Raw genomic sequence first — 13,106 nt, 5'->3', positions numbered from 1 at the left:
AGGAACTCTTCTCCATCCAAGGCAGTTGTATAAGAAATTGGAAGTGATTCCTCATTGGCTTATTACTTTCTAAAACTCAGCCAGAGGCATAACAATCTAATTATTATTGACGGAACTAGCGTATCTTACTCAGAGAGATAAGATTAATAAAACAAAACATTCTTCTGGGTATGTATTATTAAAGTTGTATAATACATTTGAAGCCCAAACACATTTTTTCCAAGATGTACAATTCATATTGTTCTATACAAGAAAATTCTTACTACAGGTTATTCCTGCTATATCTTTCAATTCTAAACTATATAAGAAATTTAAGAAGTCTTGTTTCTCTTAAATCTTCCAAACTATTCTCAGTGATAAATAAATCTAGTAGTAGAACTCTAGATGTAGTACTACTTTAATAGATACAGAATCATATTAGATGACAGGAACATGCTTTCAGAAAGCAAATTTCTATTCAAATTCAAGATTATAGTAACATACAAAACATCTATTTTATTATGATAATATAACAATTTCTGTTGTCATCATGATTATCTGGTTGTATTGTATCTTAAACTAATTGGTATGTTTGTTATTGTTAATAACAAAATGATATGTGATTATGAGAGGCAGCATTTATAACAAATAGAAGGCTGCCTTTGGAGCTGGACAAGATTTAGGTTTAAATTCCTGCTCTGCCAAGTACTACCTGTGTGACCTTGGGCAAGTTAATTTACTTGGATCTCGTTTCCTTATTTGTTAAATGGGGATACAAATACCTCCCTGTAGAATTGTGTAAGGTTTACTCATATGTATATAAAGTACCTTGCAGAATGCCTGATATATAATGGACTCTCACTGAACAGTTACTATGGCTATTATTGTTGTTAATAATCTTATTACTAATGAAGACACTGATTTGTTGGAAATTACTTCCCTTGTGGAAAATGAACATGAATGAAAGACAATAGAGGTCTTTAAGAATGCCTCTGACCCTCTGACCTTCTCATCAGTTGGCCAGGCAGCCTAAGCTACCGTCCTCACTTTGTAAATGCAAAGTAGACTATAAAAGAAAAAAATGTTCTAATTCATTCCCTCAAAGTATTCATCAAATGAGGTAGGATTTCTGGGAAAGATTAAGAGCTTACATTTTTCACTGGACTTATTTTCCATAAAATTTCATAGCGAATAAAAGGAGGGGAAGTGCAGAAGCAATACTACTTATTTTATCTGCTACCTGCATTGTAAATCTTCCTGAGAGATCATTAATTATAATAGTGCTATTCATAATGCTGCTCTTTAGGTCATTTCCCCCCCAAATTTTATGCTTAGGGCTTAGAAATTGGCTGCTGAATTTCTGTGTGAGGCTGAAACTTGAATGCAATAACAGAGGGAACACCCTCAAACTAGTTATAACATGGAATAAGGATGATATGTAACCAGGGGTTTGGACTGAACTGGGGATGTTTTTGTTCATGATACACTGCTTCAGAACAGCTCAGAGAATTCAAAGAATAGCATAAACTTAAACAATCCAAATCAGGCGAGACCGCAAAACACCTCAAAGTTGGACAGTGCTTATCTGAGAATATAAAGGAAAAGAACATGAACCTATTATCATTTAGCCTGTTATATTGGGCTATCATGGCTAAGGACTTCACATTTTTCACAAACTTGTAAGAAGGACCACACATACACAGAGAAAATGAGGTTCAGAGTGTTGAAACAACATGGCCAAGGTCACATAGCTATCAAATGGTAAAGGTAGTAATAACCTCAAGTCAGCCTGCCTTCAAAGGCTGAACTTTGTCCATTGAACAGTATGGCCAAAGGAAAGAGATCCTCAGGTACAAAATCCCCTTCCAAGGGTCTTCAGTTCAATCCAACACATTTGTAATTGAGTACCTTTTTCATGCTAAACTTTCTTGTTTTATACAAAGAAAATGAAGCTGTGGTTACTGCTCACTAGGAGTTTACAATCTTGGGAAAAGATGTAGGCCAAGTTACTTGACCTCTAACTACTTATTTTCCTCATCCACAAAGTGAGACAATTGGAATATTAAAATATATATATATGTATATATATATATTTTTTGAGACGGAGTCTCGTTCTGTCACCAGGCTGGAGTACAGTGGCGCAATCTTGGGTCACTGCAACCTCCGCCTCCCGGGTTCAAGCCATTGTCCTGCCTCAGCCTCCCTAGTAGCTGGGACTACAGGCCTACACCACCATGTCCAGCTAATTTTTTTTTGTATTTTTAGTAGAGACAGGGTTTCACCATGTTGGCCAGGATGGTCTCGATCTCTTGATCTCGTGATCCACCCACCTTGGCCCCCCAAAGTGCTGGGATTACAGACGTGAGCTGTCGCACCCAGCCTAAAATATTTTTATGATTGGATTTTTTTCTCATGGATATTTGGAAGAAGACAGACAGACAGACAGATAGACAGACAGATAGATAGATAGATAGATAAAATGGGATGTTAAGGGAGCACAGAGAAGAGGCACCCAACTCACACTTCAGATGGGATAGAAGTTCTTAATGATTTTTACAATTTGATATCTTACTTTTCTTATGTGACCCAGCTAAAATGAAACCTTTTATGATTCCCCTATTTCAGAATTTCCCAAACTGGGTGCTCACTTAAAAAAACAAAATAAACCAAAAAAAAAAAAAAAAAAAAACAGTGTTTAGGAAAAGTTAAGAAGTTATTATAGATCCAACCCTATATAGATGTTCAACACTATGACTTTTAAGTGTTTTTGACATCATAAAGTATTATTGAAGAAAGATTTAACTCAAAAAACAACTTTAAACACAACCTATGAAACATGCCATTCATTTAATATTCCTAGCAACAAGCCACCTACTGATACATATTAAGGCTAAGGATAGTTAATAGTAAAACGGAATGGAATTGGTACTTTCACATCCACTCACAATGGAATAACTGATGCCAGATTAACCTTGGTTTAAATAAATATTAAACTGGATGAAAGATTGGAAGCAATTGTTTTCAGATGGTAGGCAATAGGTAGCACAATCTGTGATCCCTGAGATAAGGAAACTGTAGCAGTTGCTAATAGGCAAGCCTCTGGAGGCTCACCCTGTGTATGTAACATTTATCCCTCAGCCTTGAATGTTTGGAGAAACCCCTCCTAGGTTTCTGGGTCTCTCTCTGCAGGGCTGTCTTTTCTTAGATTCTCTGAATTGCAGATTCCAGCTGCTTCAACTGCCAAACTGATCTTGCCTCCTCATTCAGGCATCTGCAAGATAAGAGCATTTGCTCTTACATGTGCTCTTATTTTATGAGGTTGGTGTAATCTAGATTCCAAAATCAGGAAAAGGTAATAAAAGAAAAAAATTATAGGTCCAATTCTCTTACGAATATAGATGCACAAACCTAAATAAAGTATTAACTAACAATACAGAAGCATTTTCACAAAATAATGTAGTACAGGGCTACAAGAAAGGTGCATCATCAGAAAAAGCTATCGATATAATTCATTTCATAAATTGGCTGAAGTTGAAAGCTCATATGATTATCTCAATAATCAGTATAGAAAAAGCACTTGACACTGTTCAATATCTATTTACTTTTGTATGTGTTAATATGGAATTAAACATAAACAAAAGTAGAAAACAAATAGTAAAATCAACTCCAGCATACTTGGTACCAGCCTTCAACAATTATGTGGCTCATTTGTTTCATCCGTACCTTCACCTACTTTCCATCATTACCACCTCCAACCTCACCTGGAGTATTCTGAAGCAAATTCAAGACATCATATTTTATCCATAAATACTTCAATGTGTAACACTTTTTTTTGAAGGAGCTCTTAAAAAAACAGGACCCTAGTATTACTATCATACGTAAACATTTAACGATAATTTCTCAAGATCGTGTATCCAGTAGCATTCAAATTTCTGCAGTGGTCTCATAAACACTTCACATTAGGTTCACTTTAGTCTTTTTTAATCCATTAAGTCTTCTTTTCTTCTTTGCAATTTATTTGTTGAAGAAATAACATTGTATTTATTTTGCTGCTTGCATCACTATGACTTTTTCTAACGAGTTACTTTACATTTTATATTTCCTGCATGTTGGTGACAGATTTGGATACTTGATAAGATTCAAGTTTGATTTTTTGATATGAATGGTGATATTGTGTACTTCCAATTGCATCATCTCAAAGGACATACCGTTTTTTGTGACATTAGGATTGATCAGTGTGTTTGAGTGCTATCAGACTAATCTATTATGAAATTCCTCATCAGCTTTTCACTAATGGTTTTAGCAGCCAAGAATATTTTAATTCTTTATTCTTATTCATTTATATTGGGGATTTTTCTATAAAGAACTTTCTTTCATCAGCTCTTTGGTCACCCTGAGGTAGAATTCAAACAAGATATTCAGGATAAATGCTTGATTTGTTTTATTTCTCAGTTTCAGAATGAATTGGTTCTTAAAGTCATCCAGATCTGACCAATGCTTTTTCCCCTTTGAATAACATTACCAACTCATGAGTTTTCAACATATTTGATGTACTTCAATGCAATGCAATTATTATGTGTTTTGTTGTTTGTGGTAGGCAGAATAATGAGCCTCCAAACGTGTCCATGTCCTAATTTCGGAAATCTGTGACTATGTTTTGTTACGTGGAAAAGAGAATTAAGGCAATCAATAGAATTAAAGTGGCTAATCAGCTGACCTTTAGATAAGGAGATTACCCTGGTTATCTTGGTGGGCTCAATGTAACCACAAGGGTACTTAAAGGTGGAAGAGTGAGGTACAAGAGTAGGTCAGAGTGATGCAATGTGAGAAAGACTGGATGAGGAACTGCTAACTTTGAAGCTAGATAAAGGGGACTATGAGCTGAGGAAAGCTAATGGGTTTTAGAAGCTGGAAAGGGCAAGAAAATGGATTTTCTCCTAGAGCATTCAGAAAGGAATCCAGCCCTACTGACCCCATGATGTTAGTCCAGCAAAACTTGTATTGGACTTCTGAAATACACAACTAAAAGATAATAAATTTATGTCGCTTAAGCCACTAAGTTTATGGTAATTTGTTATGCTAGCAATGAAAAATCAGTATAGTGCTTATCATCTCTGTGAGAATAATATTAATACTAACAATGGAACAGAGAAACTATTTCAATCAGCAAGGGTTTAACAGATTTGCCAGATTAACTTATAAAGACAAAATTTCTGTATAGTTGCAACAACAAACTAGTAAAAATAACTAAAACTTCAGAAACTATTCTCAATATTATAAAGAGAAAAACTATAGTTAAATACCTAGGAATTACATAAGATCTCTATGGACAAAACTTGAAAACTCTAGTGAAGGACATAGAATATGTCTGATAGAGATACATTCCAGCCGGACGTGGTGGCTCATGCCTGTAATCCCAGCACTTTGGGAGGCCGAGGTGGACAGATCACGAGGTCAGGAGTTTGAGACCAGCCTGGCCAATATGGTGAAATGCTGTCTCTACTAAAAATACAAAAATTAGCTGAGCATGGCGGTGGGTGCCTGTAGTCCTGGCTACTCGGAGGCTGAGGCAGGAGAATCACTTGAATCCAGGAGGCAGAAGTTGCAGTGAGCCAAGATAGCACCACTGACTCCAGCCTCGGTGACAGAGCGAGACTCCGTCTCAAAAAAAAAAAAAAAAAGAGAGATACATTCCATGCACTTCGGTGGGATGACATAATATTACAAAGATGTCATTTCCCTGAATTAATCTATAAGTTTAATGTATCATTGTCAAAATTCTAATTCCAGCTGAACTATTTGAGGAACTTGATAAAATTACTCTAAAATGAAAAGAAGCAATGAAGGATCACAAATAGCTAAATCTGTCTCCTAAAAAAGGAGACTTGCCAAATAGAAGCCATAGTAATAAACAGAAGCAATGTGGTACTGTTGCAAGAAGAGAGAAATAGAAGACTGGAACAGAAGAGCAAGGTTGAAAACAGAACTTCGGTAGTTAATACATAAGAAAGGTGATACCACAAATCGGTGAGAGGAAGCACAGAATGTTTAGTAGGTATTGCTGGAAAATCTAGCATACTTTTTAAAAAGGGAAAACAATAACAAGAAAGCAAATCCTGGATTACTGTTTAACATCATGTACAAAAATTGAGTCTTGATAGAATAAATATCAAAATGTGAAAGGTAAACTATCAAGTTAATAAAAGAAAACAGAAAATGCAGTATGTTTGCATCTGGGGACTAGGAAAACTGTTTATTTTGAGACGGGACAGGGTTCTGTTACCCAAGCTGCAGTACAGTGGCGCAAACATCACTCACTGCAGACTCCACCTCCTGGACTCAAGCAATCCTACCTTAGGCTCCCAAGTAGCTGGGACCACAGGCATGTGCCACCATACCAAGCTAATTTGGGGAAGACTTACTAAAATGTTAAAAACACAACACAAATATAAGGCAAAAATGACTGATTTACATTGAACTTAGGTTACTTCTATGAACGAAAGTACACCCTAATGGCTGGGTGCAGTGGTTCACGCCTGTAATCCCAACATTTTGGGAGGCCGAGGTGGGTGTTTCCCTTGAGCCCAGGAGTTTGAGATCAGCTTGGACAACATGGCGAAGCTTTGTCTCTACAGAAAATGCAGAAATTAGCCAGGCACTGTGGCACATGCTTGTAGTCCCAGTTACTTGGAAGGTTGAGGCAGGATTATCATTTGAGCTGGGGTGTATTAGTCCATTTTCATGCTGCTAATAAAGACATACCCAAGACTGGGAAGAAAAAGAGGTTTAATTGGACTTACAGTTCCACATGGCTAGGGAGGCCTCAGAATCATGGCAGAGGCAAAGACACTTTTTCTTTTTTTTATGTTATACTTTAAGTTCTGGGATACATGTGCAGAACATGCAGGCTTGTTACATAGGTATACACGTGCCATGGTGGTTTGCTGCACCCATCAACCCATCATATACATTAGCTATTTCTCCTAATGCTATCCCTCCCCTAGCTCCCCACCCCCCAATAGGCCCTGGTGTGTGATGCTCCCCTCCCTGTGTCCACGTGTTCTCATTGTTCAACTCCCACTTATGAGTGACAACGCTCAGTGTTTGGTTTTCTGTTCTTGTGTGAGTTTGCTGAGAATGATGGTTTCCAGCTTCATCCATGTCCCTGCAGAGGACATGAACTCATCAAAAGGCACTTCTTACATGGCAGCGGCAAGAGAAAATGAGGACGATGCAAAAATGGAAACCTCTAATAAAACTATCAGATCTCATGAGAGTTATTCACTACCATAAGAACAATATGGGGGAAACAGCTCCCATGATTCAAATTATCTCCCACTGGGTCCCTCCCACAACACGTGGGAGTTATGGGAGTACAATTCAAGATGAGATTTGGGTGGGGACACAGCCAAACCATATCATTCTTTCTCTGGCCCCTTCAAATCTCATGTCCTCACATTTCAAAACCAATCATGCCTTCCTAACAGTCCCCCAAAGTCTTAACTCATTTCAGCATTAACCCAAAAGTTCATACCAAGACAAGACAAGGCAAGTCCCTTCTGCCTATGAGCCAGTAAAATCATAAACAAGCTATTTACTTCCTAGATAGGATTTGGGTACAGGTATTGGGTAAATATAGCCATTCCAAATGAGAGAAATTGGTCAAAACAAAGGAGTTACAGGGCCCATGCAAGTCTAATATCCAGCGAGGCAGTCAAATCTTATAGCTTCAAAATGATCTCCTTTGACTCTGGGTCTCATATCCAGGTCATGCTGATGCAAGACATGGGTTCCCACGGTCTTGGGAAGCTTTGCCCCTGTGGCTTTGCAGGGTACAGCCTCCCTCCGGCTGCTTTCACAGGGTGGCATTGAGTGTCTGTGGCTTTTCCAGGTGAATTGTGCAAGCTGTTGGTGGATCTACCATTCTGGGGTCTGGAGAACAGTGGCCCTCTTCTTACAGCTCCACTAGGTGGCACCCCAGTAGGGACTCTGCATGGGGGCTCCAACCCCACATTTCCCTTCTTCACTGCCCTTGCACAGGTTCTCCATGATGGCCCCACTCCTGCAACAAACTTCTGCCTGGGCATCCAGGCGTTTCCATACAGCCTCTGAAATTTAGGTGGAGGTTCCTAAACCCCAATTCTTGATTCTGTGTACTTACAGGCTCAACACCATGTGGAAGCTGCCAAAGCTTGGGGACTGCACCCCCTGAAGCCACAGCCTGATCTCTATGTTGGCCCCTTTCAGCCATGGCTGGAGCAGCTGGGACACAGGGCACCAAGTCCCTAGGCTGCACACAGCATGGGGACCCTGGGCCCAGCTCATGAAACCATTTTCTCCTAGGCCTCAGGGCCTGTGATAGGAGAGGCTGCTGTGAATACCCCTCACACGGCCTGGAGACATTTTCTCCACGGTTTGGGGATTAACGTTAGGCTCCCCATTACTTACGCGAATTTCTGCAGCCAGCTTGAATTTCTCCTCAGAAAATGGGTTTTCCATTTCTATCACATTGTCAGGCTGCAAATTTTCCAAACTTTTATGCTATTCTTCCCTTATAATACTGAATGCCTATAACAGCACCCAAGTCACATCTTGAAAGATTTGTTGCCTAGAAATTTTTTCTGCCAGATACCCTAAATCATCTTTCTCAAGTTCAAAGTTCCACAAATTTCTAGGGCAGGGGCCAAATGCCCCCAGTCTCTTTGCTAAAACATAACAAGAGTCACCTTTGCTCCAGTTGCCAATAAGTTCTTCATCTCCACCTGAGACCACTTCAGCCTGGACCTTATTATCTATGTGGCTATCAGGCTTTTGGCCAAAGCCATTCAACAAGTCCCTAGGAAGTTCCAAACTTTCCCACATTTTCCTGTCTTCTGAGCCCTCTAAACTGTTCCACCCTCTCCCAGTTACCCAGTTCCAAAGTCGCTTCCACATTTTCGGATATCTTTTCAGCAAAACCTACTCTACTGGTACCAATTTACTGTATTAGCCCATTTTCATGCTGCTGATAAAGACAAACCCAAGACTGGAAAGAGAAAAAGGTTTAATTGGACTTACAGTTCCACAGGGCTGGGGAGGCCTCAGAATCATGCCAGGAGGCAAAAGGCACTTCTTACATGATGGCAGAAAGAGAAAATGAGGAAAATGCAAAAGTGGAAACCCCTGATAAAACCATCAGATCTCATGAGACTTATTCACTACCACGAGAACAGTATGGGGGAAACCGCCCCCAACACTCAAATTATCTCCCACTGGCTCCCTCCCACAACATGTGGGAATTATGGGAGTACAATTCAAGATGAGATTTGGGTGGGGACACAGCCAAACCATATCATTGGGTAAGCAGAGGTTGCTTTGGGCCGAGATTGCGCTAGTGCATTCCAGAGCCTGGGTGACAGGGGTAAAACCCTGTCAAAAACAAAACAAAACAAAAAAACCAAAAAACCCCAAAACAAAACAAAGTCCTGGACAAAGTTTATAAAAAGACCATAAAGAGAGAAGATTTTTGTAGCATCTTAGAATTAATTAACTAACCAGAATACACAAAACTCCTAAAAAGAGACAAAAATCCTGATAGAATATGGGGTAAAGCATTATGAGCAGATGATTTATAGTAAAGATAGAAAATCTTGTAGCACATACAGACATGCTCAGATTCATCAGTAATCTGAAAAATTCAATAGTGAGATGACAGTTTATGTCGCTTATGTTGGGGAAAACAAGAACGCTTGATAATGCCAAGCCTGGGAAGAACGTGGGGCCTTCAAACATTGGGAGCGTAGACTGGTATGGTGTTCTGGACAGCAACTTGGAATTATTTGGTCAAACTGAGAATACTCATACTCCACGACAACAATTTATCTTCTGTTAATCACAGACTATATGTAAAATTAAAATACAAACACAAAGTGGAAAGGATATTTGCAACATATAGAGTAGACATATAATTATTATCTAGAGTATATAAAGAACTGAGAGAGAGACCAATAGAAAAGGGGGCAAAATAACTACTTGGCAGTTCAGTAAGAGAAAATGGAAAGCCTAACAAAACCAAAGGTACTCAACCTCAACAGTACCCAGAGATGCAAGATAAAACCACACTGAAATACCTAAAATACACACATCCAAATATACAAAAGTTAAAAATCCAAACACAAATGTTGCCGATGATGTGGAAAAATAAGAACTCTGATACATCCCCACCAGAAACATAAATAGGTACACTACTTTGGAAAATGGTGTGGTCTTACTTTTTAAAGTTCCACATGTGCAAAACCCTAATACCCAGTCAACCCACTTCTACTCTAGTACATGTGCATTAATAGACACAGACTTGTACTACGATGTTCATAACATTGTTAATAATAGCTAAAAATGAAAACAGTGTAAATGATCAACAATAGTAGGAAGGATAAATCAATTAATCTATATTGGAATACTGTCCAGCAATGGAAAAAACTTGAGCTACACAGCATCGCCAGTGGCTGAATTCCACAGCATAATATTAAGTGGGAGAAGCAAATCACAGAAAAATACATACAGTATTAATTCCATTCCTATACTATCAATACCAGAAAACATTAAACAACATCTTCTTTAGAAATGCATACATGAATGGCAAAAGGAAGAGAATTATTGCAACAAAAGTCAGGATAGTGGTTACTTCCAGGGCAAGAAAGGCAATGTAATCGTTGGGGGCATTTTTCAGGTGCTGGTAATGTTTTATTTCTTAACCTGGTGCTAGTTGTACAGGTACTGTTCACATTATTATTAAGATAAACGTGTTTTATACACTTCTGCATGTATAATGTATTTTGCAATACAAATGATTTTTAGCATGATTGGATTGGGCAATCTCTTAGGTTCTTTTTATCTTTGATGGTCTATTGCCAGGCCCTTCACAGCTGGACTTATTTTTGGCCCCTCATTGACGGTTCCACTTAAGCAATATGCATTAAGATGCATACACGGGTGATTTAGACAGGAAAACTTGAAGGGAAAAGGGAACGCGCTAACAAAGAGAATCACAGAATAGGAGACCAGGAGTATGGACGATCTGATTCAAGCCCCTCTCCTCAGGGAGGCAATTGAGGTTTAACTTGAGAGCGCCTGGGTTCCAGTCCTGGTTCCGAATTTGATTTGGTCAAGTTTCTTCTCTAATTCCCAGTATCCTCATGCTGGCTTTGTAAACTGTACCATGAAATTCAAATAGGAGGTCTAATAATTATTATTCTCTTACAGTTGGGAAAACTGAGGCCACAGTGGGTCGCCACTAGCCCAAGGTGCCATCACCACATAGGAACTCAGGGCTTCCCTCCGACGGCCTTACAGGAACTCCAACTCCCTGAACTGAGTACTGTCCCATCATACAAACAGCTGCTCCCTTTCCTCTGGCTTTGGGCGCAGTTTGACATCACAGAAGAACTGCCTTGCCTCACCGCGCCCCTTCAGAAGCCCCGCCCCCTGCCCGGCTCCGCGTCGCTCGGCGTTCGTCAAGCCCCGCCTCCAGAGCTCGCCCCCGCGCGGGTGGCCCCTGGAGCGCCCCGCGCGGCCTCTCTTCCGGCCCCGCCCCCCCAGCTGCCATGACAACGAGTCTGCGCCCCGCGCTCAGCTGCTTCTCCGGCGGGACCCAGGCTGGACCGCGGGCCCCGGCCTGGGGGCCACTGCTGCCACCGCCGCCGCCACCTCGTCTCCTCCCCGTCCCCGCCCAGCCCCAGGTCTCCCCGCCTCACTAAGGCCGGTGGCTGGGGTCACTCCCCGCCGCCCCTCCCCGCACGGATGCCGAAGGTGAAGGCGCTGCAGTGCGCCCTGGCGCTGGAGATCAGCTCAGTGAGTACCGGTAGCGCCTCCCACCCTCGCGCATTGGCTCAGGGACTCCCTCAGGTCACCTCCGAGAGCCCAGAATCACCCCCAAACCACCTTCACCCTCCGAATCATCCCTAGGGAGCTTCCACCCCACGCCCCCTCGGTCCTGCCACACCTTGCACTCATGAGCGCCCTTCCACTCCGGCCACGCAGAAGCCTGACTCCTGCTCCGCTACGCTGGCTTCAACCCGACTTCCAGCTTGCGCGCTTTCAGATCGTTCCCAAACCACTTCAGAGTTCCTTTCCTTGCTCCTAACTTTCCAGTGAGAGAGAGTGTATGTGCGCGGCGCGGGAGCTTTGTTTTCCTTCTTCTTCTGGGCTCCAGTTCTCTTAGAGAATTGTTGTCCCCGCCTTTCCCAAATATGGGGGTGGGGGTCGCATTTCCTCCCGAATCCCAGCAAGCACACCACTTCGGACCAGTTTCAAACCCCGCATTAATGAAGGGGCCTTTCTTTATTCTGTCTTCAAAGGGGAATCTTCACACCCAACAACTGAATTGTGTCATTGCGCTAAGTACCTTGCCTTCCGTCCCAGGGCCTTCCAGGACCCAACTCCTCAGAGATCACTTCAGGCCCCTCCCGTCCCCAGACCCTTCCGACTTTGTGCCAGCCATTGTAAGAAAGGCCCAGTCAGCTTTATGAGGGAAGCTCTTCCTTCCCCAAACTTACAGCCCCACCCCTGCAGTCTCCAGACTTGCTCAAGAGGATGTTTTCCGCCCTCCTCCTGTGGAAGTCCAGCTGGGGCAGAGACCCCACTCATCCAGTGAAGGGGCTGGACCTCTCCATGCTAGGAGAAAACTCTATCCCCCTTGTTGATCTCAGAATACTTCCAAGGGTTTTGAACTTCTTCCCCTGCATTCTTTAGAGAACCCTCTCATTCTCCTGTTCAGAGGAATACTCCAGCTTATCTGTTCTGGAGGAAATCCCCACAAGACCCTTTCCACACCCCATTTTAGTCCTGCAGGCACAGACCTGTACGGAGTTTGGAACCAAAATTCACCATTCGGTCTCTTTTCACTCCTTACTCTCTAAGTTTTCTTATATATGTTGTCTTCTCTTTGATCTCCTAGCAAAACTTGGGGGTTGAGGGTGCTTAAATATTTACCATTACTCTCCTGGGTGCTGCAGCCAGGAGCCCTCTGCATTTCCTTCCTGTGCACCCTGCTGGCCAGGCTCTACTTAACCCGTGCTTGCAGCATCCCGCCTTTCTTGGCTGGCCTTCCTCACGTTAGAATGAGGTTGCTGCAGTACAGAACTTAAACC

General features: G+C 41.6%; 1 protein-coding gene across 3 annotated transcripts in view; it reads left to right on the top strand.

Moving 5' to 3' along the window:
* The first annotated feature begins 11,562 nt into the window (after nucleotides 1-11,562).
* SPATA6 (spermatogenesis associated 6) overlaps nucleotides 11,563-13,106 on the top strand; it is a 191,621-nt gene continuing 190,077 nt past the window's right edge. For all 3 annotated transcript variants that reach the window (XM_009208244.3, XM_003891853.4, XM_009208234.3), the window contains exon 1: nucleotides 11,563-11,808. In XM_009208244.3, coding sequence (XP_009206508.1) covers nucleotides 11,758-11,808 — 51 coding nt within the window. In that variant the 5' untranslated portion in view covers nucleotides 11,563-11,757. The remainder of the gene's footprint in view (nucleotides 11,809-13,106) is intronic.

Source organism: Papio anubis, chromosome 1 (genome assembly GCF_008728515.1).
Source record: "Papio anubis isolate 15944 chromosome 1, Panubis1.0, whole genome shotgun sequence".
NCBI classification, from domain to species: domain Eukaryota; kingdom Metazoa; phylum Chordata; class Mammalia; order Primates; family Cercopithecidae; genus Papio; species Papio anubis.
Note: the sequence above shows the minus strand (reverse complement) of the source record. Positions and strands in the feature narration are given on the sequence as shown.